At 39.2% G+C, this 20,560-nt stretch overlaps 2 protein-coding genes across 5 annotated transcripts in view; one reads left to right on the plus strand and one right to left on the minus strand.

Annotated features, from left to right (window-relative positions):
* Window positions 1–20,560, plus strand: part of NTN1 (netrin 1) — a 250,838-nt gene that overhangs the window by 69,427 nt on the left and 160,851 nt on the right. The gene's annotated exons all lie outside the window — the stretch shown is intronic.
* Window positions 1–20,560, minus strand: part of PIK3R5 (phosphoinositide-3-kinase regulatory subunit 5) — a 70,309-nt gene that overhangs the window by 5,481 nt on the left and 44,268 nt on the right. Inside the window, exons 2-16 of the mRNA XM_075846778.1 lie at window positions 18,021–18,148; window positions 16,609–16,709; window positions 10,066–10,134; window positions 9,561–9,699; window positions 9,407–9,476; window positions 8,882–9,056; window positions 8,063–8,219; window positions 6,941–7,021; window positions 4,926–5,694; window positions 4,635–4,791; window positions 4,230–4,349; window positions 2,252–2,371; window positions 1,570–1,663; window positions 984–1,060; window positions 416–509 (exon numbers count right to left, since the gene is read on the minus strand). Of these exons, the coding sequence (XP_075702893.1) occupies window positions 416–509; window positions 984–1,060; window positions 1,570–1,663; window positions 2,252–2,371; window positions 4,230–4,349; window positions 4,635–4,791; window positions 4,926–5,694; window positions 6,941–7,021; window positions 8,063–8,219; window positions 8,882–9,056; window positions 9,407–9,476; window positions 9,561–9,699; window positions 10,066–10,134; window positions 16,609–16,709; window positions 18,021–18,135 (2,338 nt within the window). The 5' untranslated portion in view covers window positions 18,136–18,148. The remainder of the gene's footprint in view (window positions 1–415; window positions 510–983; window positions 1,061–1,569; window positions 1,664–2,251; window positions 2,372–4,229; window positions 4,350–4,634; window positions 4,792–4,925; window positions 5,695–6,940; window positions 7,022–8,062; window positions 8,220–8,881; window positions 9,057–9,406; window positions 9,477–9,560; window positions 9,700–10,065; window positions 10,135–16,608; window positions 16,710–18,020; window positions 18,149–20,560) is intronic.

The following is a 20,560-nucleotide window of genomic DNA, read 5'->3' on the forward strand; positions in this document are numbered from 1 at the left end:
GTCAAATACACGGATACCACGTAAGTCAATGGGGTTCTGTGGGCACCGTTGGCATCTATCAAATGACTGATTTGGCACTGCGTCGTGGTTCTTGTTATGAATAGAAACCATAATGCAGAAATTTTTTGTTTCCGTCCTCATATCGTCCTCTTGTTGCATACATTCCTGTCCTAACCGTATTCCCCAAGATCAGCAAACTAGTCTCCTGAAATACTCTGTGCTGCTAGAGAACCTGCCTCTTTTATTATCATTTGGCCTGCCTCCCACTTGCCCTCCTTACATCTTGACACAGTCCTCTGCTCATTCACTCATCATATTTTTTTAACTTTGGTGACCCTGCTAACAACCTATTCCCAGACCATAACCAGCAGATTTTGATGGTGTTTTGTTAAAAGTAACTTCTTAAGGCTCTCACCAAGTTCCTCTAATGTCTTGCACGCTTTTTTCAGGCTGACAGATGTACACACCTTTTCTCCGTCACTCCATCGGCTCCGGCCACTTACGCTGGACTAAAAAAAAAAAAATAGGGGCAATGCTAAAACCATCAGCTGGTGTACATCTACTATGATATACTTTTAAAGTTTTTCAGTATAAGGGTATGTTTACACGCCCTATTTACGGACGTAATTCAGGCGTTTTACGCCTGGAATTACGGCCGAGAAAACGGCTCCAAACCGTCTGCAAACATCTGCCCATTGAATTCAATGGGTCTTACGATGTTCTGTGCAGACGGGCTTTTTTTTTACGTGCTGCTGTCAAAAGACGGAGTGTAAAAAGACAGCCGCCTCAAAGAAGTGCCTGTCACTACTTGAGACGTAATTTGAGTCGTTTATCATTGACTCCATAGAAAACCAGCTCCAATTACGTCCGTAATGGACGCGGGGAAAAACGCGTGCACTAATTTCAAACGTAATTGGCTTTGCCGTGTTTTGATTGAACATGGTTTATATTTGAGTGCAACTTTATATAGAATTTAAACTCACCTTACTGTAAACTATTTGTAGTGTAAAGGGGATTGCGTCCCGATCTCCATCAATCCCAAACCTCTTGCAGCCAGGGCCTAAGAAAAGAAGATCCATTAATCGCCGTGATTAGGCTATGCAATCATGCATTGCTTTTTTCCAGATGCTGAGTGAGTTTAATGGTGGTAGTACCATCTTTGTCCTGCAGGAGACCGTGTTGTAGAGCTTTACATCACAATTAAAATGAGAAGTCTACCATATATGAAGGATAAGAAAATCCGAAGCCTTGCATTTTGATATTCTGTGTTACCATTTTATCTAAAAAAAATCTCTGCTAGATCTGGGGGCGCTGTTGCATTAATGTCTATGTGTATCCGCAGTGGTGAGCAGTGGTACTGCAACTGATTTGAGTAAATTGCTATAGGACTCTAAATATCTGTCATATTTGGCAAATAAAAGGTAATGCGTAACAATTTTCATTAGACACTTATTCATTTTTATATATAGGCTTGCTATAAGCAGTGGCACAGATTTGAACCTACACTGATCATAGATTTTTCATATTGCTTTTTGCTGTTTGGATTAACGATTTCACAACAGTCCTCACCTGAAGCCTTAATGGCTCTTAATGCTGCAGAATGCCCCATTTCCAGGGATTGAATGAACACCTCTGTCTGTTTCCTGCCACTGTCAAATGTAATCTACAGGTAAAAGAAAATGATACATAAAGAAACATGACATTTTCCATGTACTGTTATAAGCTTTTCCATTTATCTTCGGAGTTGTAAATTCCTACCACTAGGGGAGCTTTAAACATTGTATTATCCATGTGTACATTTTTAACTGTGTTTCCCCATTACAGCAGTCCATATGGTCAGGCAGGGTAGTGCAACTGATGCATGATCATTTTTGATAATAAAACTAATAAGACTTTGAGATGAATTGCCCATAGGTTGTGTAATACATACGTATAGGGCAGCACTAACTTTAGCAAGGGCCAGCTCTGTTGTGCAAAGGTTTCTAATAACAGGAGCACTTTTAAACTTAGAATAAATTGAATTTTTCATGTCTAACGTTTAAGACTAATAAATTACTGAAGTATGTACTATTTGTGGGAGGATCTGATGTTCTGTCATGTTATAAGGCAGAAAACCATTAGTTCCCTGGTACTAAGGAAGTCAGTGAGAAGTGAGGCACTCCTCTAAATGGTGTGGGGGAAATTATTATATTTCGGGAGGGATATTGGTGCAATATTCTCTAGACAATAGTTTGATGGACAGTGTGGTTACCTCAGCTTGGTACAACTGGAGAAGTAGAGAACGGTTGGCAAAACGGCAATAATACAGCACCATGTCGGCAAGGATGGGCATCTTCTGGGTCTGCGCGGAGCCGTTCTCCGGTGTGGACAACTGCTTGAGAATATGGAAGAGACCCGTCTGTCATGAGTTTTATTGCAATTACTGGTCTTTTTATCAGAGTAGTTTATGACACTGCCAAGCTATATCAAAACAGTCTTTCTCCGTGATATTCAATTTTTACCACTGGAACCCACTGATCCGGTGCCCATGGTACCAACGTTTTTCAGTAAAGAAATTATAATTTTATTCAAATAGACATTAATTACACGTATTACCCACAGCTAATACTAGTTTATCCAGTATCACACTAAGGTGCTGGGTTTTTTTTTTAAGGACTTTTGAGGCAGAATTTTTTTTTCTGCCTGCAAAAAACTCTGTGAACTAGGCCTTAGGCCAGGAACATACACAGTTTTTGGCTCCTTTTAGCCCAACACAAGAGGGACCACAAAAGAAAGGAGATGCATCAGTCTTTTCTTCATACCTTTCCCTTCTTTTGAATCTACTTCTGGCTTTGTCTAAAAAAAAATTGAGCCAAAAACTGCATAAAGACTGTGTGTGATCCTGGCCTTACTTGGTCTGGTTACATAGTTACATAGTTACATAGTTAGTACGGCTGAAAAAAGACACATGTCCATCAAGTTCAACCAAGGGAAGGGAAAAGGGAAGGAAAAATTTCTACACATAGGAGCTAATATTTTTTTGTTCTAGGAAATTATCTAACCCTTTTTTAAAGCCATCTACTGTCCCTGCTGTGACCAGCTCCTGCGGTAGGCTATTCCATAAATTCACAGTTCTCACTGTAAAGAAGCCTTGTCGCCTCTGCAGCTTGAACCTTTTTTTCTCCAGACGGAGGGAGTGCCCCCTTGTTTTTTGAGGGGGTTTTACAAGGAACAGGATTTCACCATATTTTTTGTATGTGCCATTAATATATTTATACAAGTTAATCATGTCCCCCCTTAGTCGTCTTTTTTCAAGGCTAAATAGGTTTAATTCTTTCAATCTTTCCTCATAACTTAAATTCTCCATGCCCCTTATTAGCTTCGTTGCTCTTCTTTGTATTTTTTCCAACTCCAGGGCATCCTTTCTATGAACTGGAGCCCAGAACTGGACTGCATATTCTAGATGAGGCCTCACTAATGCTTTGTAAAGTGGCATTATTACATCCCTGTCCCGCGAGTCCATGCCTCTTTTAATACACGACAATATCCTGCTGGCCTTTGAAGCAGCTGATTGACACTGCATGCTGTTATTGAGTTTATGATTTACAAGTACACCCAGATCCTTCTCAACAAGTGAATCCGCCAGTGTAGCGCCCCCTAGGACATATGATGCATGCAGGTTGTTGGTACCAAGATGCATAACTTTACATTTATCTACATTAAACTTCATTTGCCAAGTGGACGCCCAAACACTTAGTTTGTTTAAATCTGCCTGTAATTCATGAACATCTTCCATAGTCTGAACTATATTACATAGCTTGGTGTCATCTGCAAAAATAGAAATAGTGCTATTAATCCCTTCCTCTATATCATTAATAAATAAGTTGAATAATAGTGGTCCCAGCACTGAACCCTGGGGTACACCACTTATAACCGGGGACCATTCAGAGAAGGAATCATTGACCACAACCCTCTGGATACGGTCCTTGAGCCAATTCTCAATCCAATTACAAACTATATTTTCTAAACCTATAGTCCTTAATTTACCCATTAGGCGTCTATGGGGGACAGTGTCAAATGCCTTTGCAAAGTCCAAAAACACTAAATCCACAGCGGCCCCTCTGTCTAGTCTAGATATGTTGGATACCACAATCATATCTGTGAGGACTTGCCATGTACCAGGGAGGCTAAGTGACATAAGTTTTGGAATGACCTGTTGTGACAAATAGTAGCTTGTTATTTCTAATTACCTGAGAGAGAACGGATGTGGGAAGATCCATGAGACCCAGGATGTTCCGCTTGTACCATGGATCCAACATCCCGATGTAGTGAGAGATGTCATTAGTGCTTTCCTCTGTTCCTATCATGTCCTGAGGAATAATTGTGACATTTAGTTTACGTATGAACCTAATCTCCATTTGAAAAAGGTTTGTTGTAAAGAAAATACTTAAAATATGTCAGAAGTCAATCATGGATCTGTATTGCCCTGTTTGCCCTCAAAATTCTTAAGTGACTTGGACTTCAAACTTCACATTGACATCAAGAGCTGCGTTCATAATTCTGCTAATTGTCATTGAGTTCCTGTAATGAACCATGTATTGCTACAGGGGAAATTCAGTGATTGCCCACATCAAACTACGCTTGGTAGACATTACCTCTGGGGTAGTCTTTCCCGATGGGCTTGGAGATTTTAAGGGAGAGTCAGGGTTTGTCAGTGTTACGGTTGGGGAAAGACTGTTCCTTCTCACTGGTACATAGTACAGCTGCAGCTTAAAAAACCTTGTTAGCAATGGGTATTTGCTTTCCTTCAACCTGAAAGACAGAGCAGTAGACAATGAGTAGAGGAAACCTTGGTCGATCCATATCAATGTCCTCATGGATTTGAGTCAATCTCGGCATTACTTAAAATACATTAAAAAAAAAGTGTGGAAGATGTTGGTATTCACCTTAGATTGCTGTAAGCACGAGCTAACTTTCCAGAAATTCGATCAGAACCAAACACCACAACCCTCAACGTGGAAGCTTTGGAGTCCTCATTAGAGCTCAGAAAAGGTCTTCTTTTCAAAGACAGTATTTGGTTCTGCTGGATTTCCCAGATCTGGACACCAAGCGTATGTTGGGGAAGTGACTGAGACCTTTTTGAACGTACTGGCACTCGTCTCGCCTGGGGCGTACATAAGCTACCAGCTCGTCTTAAGGGTATATCTTGCTGCAAGTTGGACATAGAGTTTGTTATAGAATGAGTGGGGGAATTGCTCAAATCGGTCTTTTGCTTTCCCTTAGACAGATGGTTCTTGGGTCTAAAGAGTTTACAGATCTTCTGAGTAAATTTTCGATTGACCTTTTCTTCTCGGTAATCCATCCTTTCGGGTGTCTCCTGGGAACTATCATCACTGTCTTCGATGTATCCACTATCCACGCAACTGGACAGTTTAGATACAAATTGCATGGAGTGGTCGGAGATGTTGGCCATGTTGGCTTCCTCTTGAACATCACTTGGCGTGCTCCAGTACACGTAACGTCTGGAGTGACAAGAAAACACAGAGTCTCTCTTGTTGTTGTCATTATGACTTTCCTCTTCTACCTCTTCCAGTTCTTCTTCCTCTTCCTCCTCTTCATTATCATCGTCTTCTTCTTCCTCATTGACGTCATATTCTGGAGAAAGACTGGTTGCTCTAGTGTTTTCTTCATGTAAAAGTATATTATTCAGAACATCTGCCAATATAAGAGACAACGGACAGTTAATAATCGGAATAGATAATAAAATAAATGGGTTCTCTATTAAAGCTGCCTCTAGTCTTGAAGTTTGTGTAAATCACCAGTTCTTCATATGCCCATAGCTACATAGGGGATATAGCATTATTTACCCGTATCTGGGTACGGATGGACATGCATATGATGTATCCACTCTAGAGTCCTTTATCTATCTAGACCAGGGTTGACCTTAGGGGTGTTCGACCTGTAAGGTTACACAGGGAGCCTCATCTATCACTACTAAAGAGGGCACCACTGGTCCTGATTGCCTGGGCACCTGGAGCTTGCACCCAGACCCCACGCTTCATGCCCAAAGCTCTCCCTAGTTTGGGCAGTGTTATTGAGGCAACTGTCTAGCAGTGTTATTGGGGGCACCGTATGTCAATGTTATTTGAGCACTATATAATTGTATAATTTGGGCACTAAATGGGGTGTCAATAGAAAGTACTTTACAGGGCACCAACTAATCGAAGGCCAACTAAAAGGTCAAAGGCTTCAGTGGAAGAGTAATTAAAAGTCCCTTAATGAAACCGCTTTGACTGATACATTGATCAAATCGATGACTCCCTATCAACATTTTTAATCTTGGAAACAAAGCATGTAATACAAAGGCGTTATTACTTGTCATGAATATTATGTAACTTTTTTGCAAACATTTGCATGATTTCAGTGTAGGCAGGGGTGGGGCGGACAAGCGGTTGCGGAGAAAATAATCCCTAATATACAGTGACGATGTGTCTAGTTGGAAATTGTAATGACACAACTTTATGAATTGGCTAATCTAAACGAGTTCTTTGCTTTGGATAATCCCTACTTGTTAGAAGGATCCTTTGACAATAAGCTGACCACAAAGTGTTCCCCTGTTAGGACCCCCAGCGATCAGTGAAACCTGGCAGTAAGTGTTCAGTTTGCCTGCATCGCCACCTAAGGGGAAATTAAGCATTACACAGTGTCCATTCATATCAATGTGTAATAAAGGATAGGACAGGTCCTCCAGAGCGAGAGACGCTCTATGTAACCGCTCTCCACTCTGGCCAAGAGATAAGGATCCTAAACAAAGGACCCCCCTCTATTAACTCAGAATTCCCTAATAGGGTGTATGAAAATCACTTTTCTAAACTAGACAACCCTTTTAAGGACAGCTAAAATAAATGCAATAATTGTGATATACACCACTGTAATCGTAGAAAATGATCTATTTACTTACCAAAGTTGTCCTGATCCCAGGCATATGTGTAACATTTGGGAACTGGAAGATAGATGGGTTGGAACTGGGCTGTGGAGATCCCTGGTTAAAGGGGAGAAAAAAGTGAAACATTTTATGACCATAGGTAATAATTGGGCCTCTCAAACAGAGCAATAGCTGGAAAGTAAGGTGACGAAGAATGGTTAATATCTTCGTTTATCGCCATATATTTGCATCTTGTTGGCAGCACATCCCTTATTTACACAGGGAGATGTTCTACCAAAAAGCGACAATATTTCTGGCCCCATAAAAGTTTTGATCAGCCGAAAAACTAGCTTTTGCATCTCTGCCCTGTTTACACAGGGCAACGATTGGGAACGAGCGTGCGTACAAACGTTTGTTCACCTGATCATTGGCCTGTGTAAAAGGGCATTTACTCTAAACATACACGGTTACCAATTCAAGTTTTTTCTACCCCGGCCCTATCTGCTCTTTATACATTAAAAAAATATATCCACGGGAGAATTAGTGTTAGGGAAAATATTAATCAAGCTATTTATTTATTTTAAAAAAAGACTTAAACATTTTGAAAGACAAAATTTTGCTATGGGCATCACAGCCCGTAATGCCCCGTTTCATGAAAGTATTAACGCTTACGCTGCCGTGACCATTTTAATAATTTTGACATACACAAATAAAACCTGAATTATACAATAAAGTCATATTATGCCTCCATACCCAGATATTTAATTAATGTCGACACCTTTCACATTGTAAAAATGGCACCCAAAAATTTACACTCTAACTCCTTCATGCAATTTTGCATCGAAGCGTAACATTGTGTAAAAAGTGGATAAAAAGTCATGGAGCAGGTATAGAGCATGTATTTTATAAGTCAAACCTTGTAAAATTTCAATTTAAACTCCTTAAAGCCTAGACAAATATCACCAGGTGGGTGAACGTTCCCTACCAATCTTCGCATGCTGCATGGTTGGGGATCAGAGGTGAAACTCGTAAGGTTTCCAGCGGGCTGGGGATCACCAACTAAACGGAGAACAGCCTTGGATACATGCTACTTACGGTTGAGTCATTCATAGTGCACTGGAGGAATTCTTTGCTTAGACCAAACTCTAAAATCCTCACCTGTTTTGTCCCCCAGAAGACCAGCTTGTTTCCCAATCTCCTGCAGCTTCTCCTTCAACCACTCCCTATTTTTCGATATGTCTTTGTCATTAATAGCTTGTTCGATAGTCTCCGTCAAATCAGCAAAGATGCTTTCTAGTTCCTCTACTGTCTTTGACTATAAAAAGGAAAAACAAGACATAACTCATGACCTAACTACAATTTACTCATCTGAAAATGTATGTGATTGCCAACTTCTTAAGGAACCTCACAGCTCTACGGGTGGATGGTTCTATGGGTGAGTTGTCGTGCTTTAGCCCCCCTGGGGCTTGTCAAGGTCCAGTTGATTCTACAGGATTCCTGGACATACAGAACTTATATTGTTTGATACAGGGAATAGGCTGTAACTCCGACAGGGTTGTTCCCACACTCCAGCAGTTGATGGAGGCAGCCTTGAGGATTTCGAGGAAGCTTCACAGCAGTGCAGTATATAGGATTGTATGGCTGTGTTCACACCTGCGTCTGGGGTTTCCGTTGCTATGCTCCAAAAGAGGAGCAGATCAAAGGAAAACCTGAAGCGACTGTTTTCGTTGCACCACGCGTACCACCTTCAGCCGACTGAACCCTTTGACTTTAATGTGTTCCGTTGGCTTTCTGTCGCGTGTCCATGTTTTTACCTGAAACAATAGCATGTTGCGGTTTTGTTTCTGGTAATCTTGGCCGGAACTGCAACGGAGGCCCCTAACGGAGCCTCCAACGCAGATGTGAACAAGGCCTGGTCCTTAGGCTGAATAATGCAGAACATTAAATTGAAGCATGTACCAGTTAGTGGACACCTACCTTAAGTTTATCCTTTATGACTGTGATTTGGGGGGAAGGTCCCAAGTTGGCTTGGTAGAGGTGCTGGATGAGGGAAATGTATGTGTTTTGGGCACTTTGTTCTGTGTTGCTCAGACGGTCGGCGACTGACAGGAACTCCTTAGGCAGCTCCACAGGGTTCACCAAGAGCACCGTCCTAAAAGAAAGCGAACATCTTTAAGACTGAAAACTAACGACCAATTCTCTGCTTTGCCTGATGGATCACGGCCCATTTTCTCAATCATGTGACCACTAGGTGGTGCTGTTCCTCCACTTGCTATGTAGATTGGTGAAATATGATATGCAGTGCTTGACTTCCGATATTAAGTCACATACTATATATGCCAAGTTCATAGTACCCACAACCATTCCAGCTGTAAAGCAAGCAACTAATGTAAATAATACTAATAAAAAAAAGATAATAAATTAGAAAAATTCAAATGGTCTCAAGGTCAATAAATTCTCCTGATTCTCTTTCCTTGACATTGTTCACCATACTTTACTTACACAATGCTGGGCAGGGACGATTTAGTCAAGAGACCCTGTTCTGCTCTGACCAGACGCTGGTAGGTGATCCCTGCCAAAAGAAATGACATCACTGACCTCACTATAGGGTGTTGAAAAATAAAGACCAATGGTTACTATAATAATATAATAGTACCTGGAACTTTTTGCTCTTCTCTAATAAAGCTTAAAATCTCCTGGTAAATGTCGCAATATGGTGTCGGCCAAGTAAGGAAGACATGAAATGTCTCAAAGGCTTTAGATAGAAGGTTACACTCTTCAGAAATCCAGGGGGCCTGCAATGTAGATAGACAGACACATTTGTTACATCCATGTTAGTATTACTATATGTTATTGTATAAATAAAATCTGTAGTGTAAGTGATTCTTCATCATAGACACATACTGTATATTCATAACGGCAGGAAAAGACCAAGACGTCCATCCAGTTTGACCTTTTTGTATGTTTTTTTTTACTATTATTATTATTTATTTATTTTATATATTTGTTGAGGCTTTGTATTGAGTCGTCTTTGTGCTTTGATGGATTTACTTTAATCTTGTGACCAGCAGGTGGCACCATTTGAACATCTGATTTGCTGTCGCTGGCATAGATACCAGGTTCTGGTTCTGACTGTTGTCCCATATACTCCCATAGCTTACCAAGAGAACCGCAAAGTGGAACATCAACGCAAGAGGTGTGAGAAGCTCATACTCGCATTTTTCCTGGGCCTGCAAAAAATAAATAAAAAAATCAGCTAATTGTTGTTATTCACATCCTACAATATATTGAATGCTCTTATGAGCAATATCCCCTCCCCTTTTTTAAAATAAATAAATAAATAAATAAGCCATAAAGTCAGCCACAAAATTAACACTAGCTTTCCACGTTTAAAGGGGAATTCTTATTTGTCTTCTGACCTCATCGAGACTATAAAATTAGGGTTCAGAACTGATTTCTATAACAAAGGGGCTTTCATGCGACTGCTTGAACCCCTTTAATGTCTACAATAAAGCTCCAGACTGTCAGTGCTATATTGGAGATTATGGGTGACGGAAACTACTGAACTCTGCCAAAAGCGTACCACAGGACAAAACAGACCCTTGGTTCCGGGGTTTGCAGGGTTCGCAGCCCAATGATCCCCACTATTGTTATATTAGGATTTCCCTTTTAATTGAGATATATATATATATATATATATATATATATATATATATATATATATATATATATATATTCTAAGAAGTGCAGGGCAGACACTGATAATGTCCTCCCTGCTACACTAAGCCCCATAAAAAATCAAAGCATGAGAAAAATATTAAAATGTATATGATAAAAATAAAATGCTACAAAATAAACTACGTTTTTAAATTAAATAATACAGATATCGTGTCAGTAAGGCCTCATGCACATGATTGTAAGGGTTTTTACTGTCCGCAAATACAGATCCCACGGCTACGGATACACATCCGTAGCTGTCCGCAATTGCGGAAGCGTCCATAGACTTCTATGGGCGAGTCTGTGCCGCAATTGCGGACAAGAATAGGACATGTTCCATATTTTGCAGATCTTTTCTACGGCACGGACACACATATGTAAATATATGGAAAGGTGTCCGTGGTCAATAGAAATGAATGGGTCTGCAATTTCATCCGTAATTACGGATGAGAACTACGGTCGTGTGCCTGAGGCCTAACCAAGCGATTCCATCTTGCATCTTTCTAGGTTTTGAGAACTTCTAAAGCTGTATGAATGGACGATATTGGTGCTTTGTGCATACCACACAATAGAGCTGTGACATGTATGTCCTGTTTCCACAAAGCTTGTATATTTGGTACTGGCGATGTGAATTTACTTCACGACTCAGCTGAAAATTAATGTAAACAACCAGTAATAGAGTAAAGGAGTACAGTGACTAAAAAGGCCCATTGTGCAGGTCTGTGGTGACTCTGGGGGATAATTCATGTCACCTGTCTTGATTAATGACCTCCATGATGTTTGTTGTGAGCTTAAAGTTTGGGAACTAGAACCTTCTTCCTGCATGGTCCTCCTTGTTTGTCCTGTGGGCTCATTGTTACCATCCAAGATCTGGACAAGAGAGTAAACTCAGGAAGCAATGCCTCTTCCCCTCCACTTCCATTCACAGAGCAGATGTTAGAGAATACGTTTTCTTCACTGACTGTAGGTTCCCATCAGCCTCGTGGGGAAAAAGCTGCACCTGACATGTACCGTACAGTGACAATGCTTTATAGGAGTTAGGACAGGTGTATTAAAATGCACCTTCAGTCATATGTGAAAATGATCTCATTCATTAAGATCTACTGGGAGCTGTATTGTACCAGTTCTTTTTCATGTCTAAAGGGGGCAGTATTATAATTATTTTCTTGTATATAGGGGGCAGCATTATAGTAGTTATATTCTTCTATATAGGGGCAGTATTATAGTAGTTATATCTTGTATATAGGAGCAGTATTATAGTAGTTTATATTCTTGTATATAGGAGCAGTATTATAGTAGTTATATTCTTGTATATAGGGGCAGTATTATAGTAGTTATATTCTTGTATATAGGAGCAGTATTATAGTAGTTATATTCTTGTATATGTGGGCAGTTCTATAGTAGTTATATTCTTGTATATAGGGGCAGTATTATAGTAGTTATATTCTTGTATATAGGAGCAGTATTATAGTAGTTATATTCTTGTATATAGGAGCAGTATTATAGTAGTTATATTCTTGTATATAGGAGCAGTATTATAGTAGTTATATTCTTGTACATAGGGAGCAGTATTATAGTAGTTATATTCTTGTATATAGGGGCAGTATTATAGTAGTTATATTCTTGTATATAGGGGCAGTATTATAGTAGTTATATTCTTGTATATAGGAGCAGTATTATAGTAGTTATATTCTTGTATATAGGAGCAGTATTATAGTAGTTATATTCTTGTATATAGGGGTCAGTATTATAGTAGTTATATTCTTGTATATAGGAGCAGTATTATAGTAGTTATATTCTTGTATATGTGGGCAGTTCTATAGTAGTTATATTCTTGTATATAGGGGCAGTATTATAGTAGTTATATTCTTGTATATAGGAGCAGTATTATAGTAGTTATATTCTTGTATATAGGAGCAGTATTATAGTAGTTATATTCTTGTACATAGGGAGCAGTATTATAGTAGTTATATTCTTGTATATAGGGGCAGTATTATAGTAGTTATATTCTTATATATAGGGGCAGTATTATAGTAGTTATATTCTTGTATATAGAGGGCAGTATTATAGTAGTTATATTCTTGTATATAGCGGCAGTATTATAGTAGTTATATTCTTGTATATAGGGGGCAGTATTATAGTAGTTATATTCTTGTATATAGGGGGCAGTATTATAGTAGTTATATTCTTCTATATAGGAGCAGTATTATAGTAGTTATATTCTTGTATATAGGAGGCAGTATTATAGTAGTTATATTCTTGTATATAGGGGCAGTATTATAGTAGTTATATTCTTCTATATAGGGGCAGTATTATAGTAGGTATATTCTTGTATATAGGGGGCAGCATTATAGTAGTTATATTCTTGTATATAGGGGCAGTATTATAGTAGTTATATTTTTGTATATAGGAGCAGTATTATAGTAATTATATTCTTGTATATAGGGGGCAGTATTATAGTAGTTATATTCTTGTATATAGGAGCAGTATTATAGTAGTTATATTCTTGTATATAGGAGCAGTATTATAGTAGTTATATTCTTGTATATAGGAGTTACATTCGTGTATATAGGGGCAGTATTATAGTAGTTATATTCTTGTATATAGGGGCAGTATTATAGCAGTTACATTCCTGTATATAGGGGGCAGTATTATAGCAGTTATATTCTTGTATATAGGGGCAGTATTATAGTAGTTATATTCTTGTATATAGGAGCAGTATTAGGTCTCATTCACACGAGCGTGGCGTTTTTGCTTGCGCAAAAACGCAGCGTTTTGCGTGCGCAAAAGCCACCTAACAGCTCCGTGGGGCAGCAGCATATGATTCGGGGCTGTGTGCTTTTCGTGCAGCCGCCATCATTATGACACTCCATTTGGATGTTTGTAAACAGAAAAGCACGTGGTGCTTTTCTGTTTTCATTCATCCTTTTGACAGCTGTTGCGCGAATCACGCTGTTCGCACGGAAGTGCTTCCGTGCGACATGCATGGTTTTCACGCACCCATTGACTTCAATGGGTGCGTGATTCGCGCAAAACGCCCAAAGAACGGACATGTCGTGACTTTTTTTCGGCGGACTCACGCTGAGTAAAAATCACGGACATGTCTGCACGGCCCCATAGACTAATATAGGTCCGTGCAACGCGCGTGCATATCACGCGCGTTGCACGGACGTTTTCCCGTTCGTCTGAATAAAGCCTTATAGTAGTTATATTCTTGTATATAGGAGCAGTATTATAGTAGTTATATTCTTGTATATAGGGGGCATTATTATAGTAGTTGTATTCCTGTATATAGGGGGCAGTATTATAGTAGTTATATTCTAGTATATAGGGGAAGTGTTGTGGTAGTTATATTCTTGTATATAGGAGCAGTATTATAATAGTTATATTCTTGTATATAAGGGGCAGTATTATAGTAGTTATATTCTTGTATATAGGGGCAGTATTATAGTAGTTATATTCTTGTATATAGGGGGCAGTATTATAGTAGTTATATTCTTGTATATAGGAGCAGTATTATAGTAGTTATATTCTTGTATATAGGAGCAGTATTATAGTAGTTATATTCTTGTATATAGGAGGCAGTATTATAGTAGTTATATTCTTATATATAGGGGCAGTATTATAGTAGTTATATTCTGGTATATAGGAGCAGTATTATAGTAGTTATATTCTTGTATATAGGGGCAGTATTATATTAGTTATATTCTTGTATATAGGGAGCAGTATTATAGTAGTTATATTCTTGTATATAGGAGCAGTATTATAGTAGTTATATTCTTGTATATAGGAGCAGTATTATAGTAGTTATATTCTTGTATATAGGGGCAGTATTATAGTAGTTATATTCTTGTATATAGGGGTCAGTATTATAGTAGTTATATTCTTGTATATAGGGGCAGTATTATAATAGTTATATTATTGTATATAGGAGCAGTAGTATAGTATTTATATTCTTGTATATAGGAGCAGTATTATAGTAGTTATATTCTTGTATATAGGGGGCAGTATTATAGTAGTTATATTCTTGTATATAGGAGCAGTATTGTAGTAGTTATATTCTTGTATATGTGGGCAGTTCTATAGTAGTTATATTCTTGTATATAGGGGCAGTATTATAGTAGTTATATTCTTGTATATAGGAGCAGTATTATAGTAGTTATATTCTTGTATATAGTGGTCAGTATTATAGTAGTTATATTCTTGTATATAGGAGCAGTATTATAGTAGTTATATTCTTGTATATGTGGGCAGTTCTATAGTAGTTATATTCTTGTATATAGGGGGCAGTATTATAGTAGTTATATTCTTGTATATAGGGGCAGTATTATAGTAGTTATATTCTTGTATATAGGGGCAGTATTATAGTAGTTATATTCTTGTATATAGGGGCAGTATTATAGTAGTTATATTCTTGTATATAGGGGGCAGTATTATAGTAGTTATATTCTTGTATATAGGGGGCAGTATTATAGTAGTTATATTCTTGTATATAGGAGCAGTATTATAGTAGTTATATTCTTGTACATAGGGAGCAGTATTATAGTAGTTATATTCTTGTACATAGGAGCAGTATTATAGTAGTTATATTCTTGTATATAGGGGCAGTATTATAGTAGTTATATTCTTGTATATAGGGGCAGTATTATAGTAGTTATATTCTTGTATATAGGGGCAGTATTATAGTAGTTATATTCTTGTATATAGGGGGCAGTATTATAGTAGTTATATTCTTGTATATAGGGGGCAGTATTATAGTAGTTATATTCTTGTATATAGGGGGCAGTATTATAGTAGCTATATTCTTGTATATAGGTGGCAGTATTATAGTAGTTATATTCTTGTACATAGGGAGCAGTATTATAGTAGTTATATTCTTGTACATAGGAGCAGTATTATAGTAGTTATATTCTTGTATATAGGGGCAGTATTATAGTAGTTATATTCTTGTATATAGGGGGCAGTATTATAGTAGTTATATTCTTGTATATAGGGGCAGTATTATAGTAGTTATATTCTTGTATATAGGGAGCAGTATTATAGTAGTTATATTCTTGTATATAGGGGCAGTATTATAGTAGTTATATTCTTGTATATAGGGGCAGTATTATAGTAGTTATATTCTTGTATATAGGGGGCAGTATTATAGTAGTTATATTCTTGTATATAGGAGCAGTATTATAGTAGTTATATTCTTGTATATAGGAGCAGTATTATAGTAGTTATATTCTTGTATATAGGAGCAGTTCTATAGTAGTTATATTCTTGTATATAGGGGGCAGTATTATAAAAGGTCTAACGATCGGTAGGGGTTAATGGTTCAGTTATGGTGTCATCATTTGACCATATAAAGTCATAAAGGGCAGACTGTTTCTAGTGAGCGGAGTGGCATTCATATGTGTGGGCTTTAATGTGAAGCATCTTCTCTTTGAGGATATTGAGATAAGTTGTGTATAATTGTTCTCATTCATAAGAATATGTTCCTTACTGAAAGGGATCACAGACGACACATGAGGAAGCATGCATAATAATGTTTTCTGTTGTTAAATTTGGATTGGAGAAGACTGATGTCATCTCATGCTCAAGAAGACCGGGAAGATGTGACTAGTGGCGTCAACCTCTTGTTTTGAGGCCTGATTTGGTAAAGTTTTAACCTTTTTGAGGTTTCTTTTGTGCAGTTAGTGTAAATAGACAGTATGCTGTTCTCCTCGCCTTCTGCTGGAGTGTGGGAACACTTTTTTTTGTCAAACCTCAGTCTGCTTGCTATGTCTGAGGACAAGACAAACTGTAGGTCTATGAGAGCTCTACATGCACTTATATTTAATTATGGTCTGACAACCACATTCGCACACTATAGCTGCAGGTGAGAAGGACATCTGGTTGCAATAGACATGAATAACCTATGGGAAGTGATAGTATTATGGATAGGAGATTAAGGCATGGAGCCCGTTGTATAACATAAATACTTGACGCCAGTTCTTCCTCACCTCTCTTGTCCTGTCCAGGATTTTCTCCGCCAGTATAATGTGATTGGCAGCCTCTCGATTCACCAGCTCCTCTAAACTCCAGTAATTAAGACACAGCCCGGCTGGAAGATAACCATGCTTATGACTATGACTGATGGAAATCAACGACTGAAGGAATTGGGTCAAAAATAAATACATTTATGCAAATAAAATGTTACCTAGCAGACCGCAAGCTAATCTCTATCAGTCAGACTGGAATATAAAGGGACAGGGAAGAGCCCCTATCTTGGCAAAACCATGGATGAAGCAGAGCTGTAGTACCATATGCTATATAGATAGACATATACATATATTTACTGTCCCCATATGTATAGTCTGATATTGACCTAAAGAAAGATGATCTATTCTAATATCACTTCCTACATATATAGTGCAGTTCAGGGGGTGTCAATGAGCACAAGAGAAAGCTACTACTAACGTAAAGAGAAAATTAAATAATACTTTAACACCATTTTTTTAAATATATATTTTATATGATTCTATGCTATTATATCTTTATATTATACACAGCACAGTTTTTGGGATACAGAGTTCAAATACCTTTCATAGACATAGTTAAAAGAATTCTTGCAGCCACCACTAAGGGGAGCTCCGGAGCTTACTGCATACTATTTGTAAATTGAACTTGAAGGGAACCTGTCAGCAGATATCGGACGCTATGCTGCTGTTGTTTTTGCAAGTAACTTTGTAGACGTGCCCCATAGAAATCAGCCGTACTTTGTGAGACAAAGAAGACCTAACTTGTCGCGCACTGTATATAAATCCATTGCCAGTAGTCATCTGGGCGGTGCTGGATGGTTGAGGAGTCCTGGTGAGCGAACTGTTATCATGCCCATTCTTCCATGATTGACATCCCGATTGGCAAAACTGGCGTTTGATTGCTGCGCTAGCTCTGCTGAGAGCGACGTCAAACAAGGACGAATGGGAGTTTAATGATCTAAAATCAGCCGACCGGTTCCCTTTAATAGGAAGCAGGGAGCTCCTAGACCCCTCTAGTGATGACTACAGGGAGTCAGCATTTTATTTTGTTTTGTCTGTGTATGGGGATATAAAGCTCAATATATAAAAAAAAATTAGCTTCAGCCTGAATATTACGAGATTGATCGCCACAGAGTTTTGGAGCAAAGAGGGACATAAGACTTTCACTTTAAGAATATTTACTGTATCAATGGTGTTCATGTAAAATGTAACTGTACAATAGCAGCTGCAATACCAGTTTTCATCAGAGATGGCAGCAGAGGCTTTCTACAGACCGGAACATGAACACAGCCTCCTTTGAGGTACAGCCGAGCTTCCCCGGGAGACTCTCTACAAAGTGTATTATCTTATGAATTCATATGCTGCTGTCCTATGCAAAGTTGCAGAGGTCTTACCTGTCCACGAGGAGGAGGAGGAGGAAGAGGAAGATCCAGCTGTCCTGCTGAGCCCATGCAGACACCTCTCCAGCGCATGCTGAATCCTGTCCTCGGTGCAGGATGTGTTCTGCATTTTAAGGCATGTCCTGAGATATAGGATTTTCAATGAGACATGTACATAGAGCGATTCCACTAAAAGCATTTTAGGGAGGCACTATTTGAGAAATTGACTGTGCTATACACAAGTAACCCATTAAGTAATAGTTTATTGTACCGGCATTGTCAATAAAATGACTGCTTAAAGGGCTCTTCACCTAGCGAGACAACCTTAGCACTTCTCTGTGTAAGGGTATGTTCACACTCCCTATTTACGGACGTAATTCGGGCTTTTTACGCCTCGAATTACGTCCGAAAATACGGCTCCAAACCGCCGGCAAACATCTGCCCATTGAAATCAATGGGGTTACGATGTTCTGTGCACACGCGCCGCTGTCAAAAGAAGGCGCGTAAAAAGACGCCCGCGTCAAACAAGTGCATGTCACTTCTTGAGACCTAATTGGAGCCGTTTTTCATTGACTCCATTGAAAAACAGCTCCAATTTCGTCCGTAATTGGCGCCGCAAAAAACGCGAGTACGAGCAATTACGTCTGAAATTCAGGAGCTGTTTTCGCCTGAAAACAGCTCCGTAATTTCAGGCGTATTGGACGCTGCCGTGTGAACATACTCTTAGTCTTTACCCCTCAGTCACAGACAGACCTTTTTATATTATAGCGCTAGCACCCAATGAAAAATCCCCCCCAAAAAAACCCATTCAACCCTTTCTCCCCTCCCCATAAAATAACCCATAGCACCAGATGAATAGCCCCCCCACCAAAGCATGCATTAAACACTCTCACTAGTTGGCAGAGAGGGATGGCATGGCTTAGCAGAAGAGCGACACGCACATCCTGTGCCAGTTTCCTATTGCACCCACTACATTAGAGCTATTGAGGGCAGAAGTTATTATATAAATACCGAGGCATATTCTAAAAATATATATATATATATATATATATATATATATATATATAAACAAGCAACAGATTTTAAATAGGTAGGAAATGATAAATCAAATAATCCTGATATAGTTGCAATAATCATCAAAACTTTGCATAAGTCCCTGTAATGTGTAACCAGGGGCCGGTCTGCCGATGTCCAGATTATCAGTAGGACTTCTTCTTTACGCTGCTGGATGTCGAAATGTCTCATGCCAGGAAAATCTCCTTTAAATCAAATCTATGAATGGGAAATGATCCTGCACTGTAAATACCGACTGTAAAGTCAGATACAAGGCGCTGGAGCCTACAACTTCCCTCTTTCTTATCTTCTTGCAGAAAACAAACTAGTTGTTGTGTGTAGGGATGGAAAGAGGAACAAACATGGGAGCAATGGCAAAGAAAGTTAAGGTGGGCGGCTTTTTAAAGGGCAATATGCCATAAGTGAACCTCCCATAGTGTGTAAATTACTGTACCAAAATTACCAGATAGGTGGTATTTTCCCCATTGAAATCAGTGGAGAGGTTCCCTACATTGAAGCCTAAGGGAGTTACGGAAAGAGATAAAGCACACTTTCATCTCAGCTCTGACCCATCGCGGCATGGACTCTACAAGACCTCTGAAGGTTCCTGTGGTATCTGACATAAGACGTTACCAGCAGATCCTTTACGTCCTGTAAGTTGTGAGGTGCGACCTCCATGGATAGGACTTGTTTTTCCAGCACATCCCACAGATGATTGATCAGATTGAAATCTGGGGAATCTGGAGACCAGTCATCACCTTGAACGCCTTGTCATGTTCCTTAGACCATTTCTGAGAAATGTTTGCCGTGTGGCGGGGGCATTATCCTGGTGAAAGAGGGCACTGCTACTATCTAATACCACTGCCATTAATGTGGGTACTTGGTCAGTTTAAGTAGGTGGTACATGTCACATCCACATAAATGCCAGGACCAAAGTTTTTCAACAGAACATGTCCAGAGCATCACACTGCCTCCCCCGGCTCGTCATCTTACCATGTGCATCCCGGTGACATCTCTTGCCCAGGTAAACGACGACACACGCAACCGGCCGTCCACGTGTTGTAAAAGAAAATGTGATTCATCAGACCAGGCCACTTCTTCCATTGCTCTAGTTCTGATGCTCACATGCCCATTGTAGGCAGTGGACAGGGGTCGGCCTGGACACTCTGACTACACAGCTGTATATACGGTAAACTGCGATGCTCTGCGTGTTCTGACACCTTTTTATCATAGCGGCAGTAACTTTTCAGCAACTTGTGCTACTGTAGCCCTTCTATGGGATTGTATCAGACACGCTAGCCTTTACTCCCCACGCACATCAATGCGCTTTGGGTGCCCCTGACCCTGTCACCGGTTGTCCTTCCTTGGATCACTTTTGGTAGGTACTAACCACTGCATACCGGGATCACCCCAAAAACCTGGCCGTTGTAGTGATGGTTTGACCCAGTCATCTAGACACAACTTGTCCCCTGTCACATTCACTCAGATTCTTACACTTCTCT

This window comes from Rhinoderma darwinii, chromosome 13 (genome assembly GCF_050947455.1).
Source record: "Rhinoderma darwinii isolate aRhiDar2 chromosome 13, aRhiDar2.hap1, whole genome shotgun sequence".
Taxonomy (NCBI): Eukaryota; Metazoa; Chordata; class Amphibia; order Anura; family Rhinodermatidae; genus Rhinoderma; species Rhinoderma darwinii.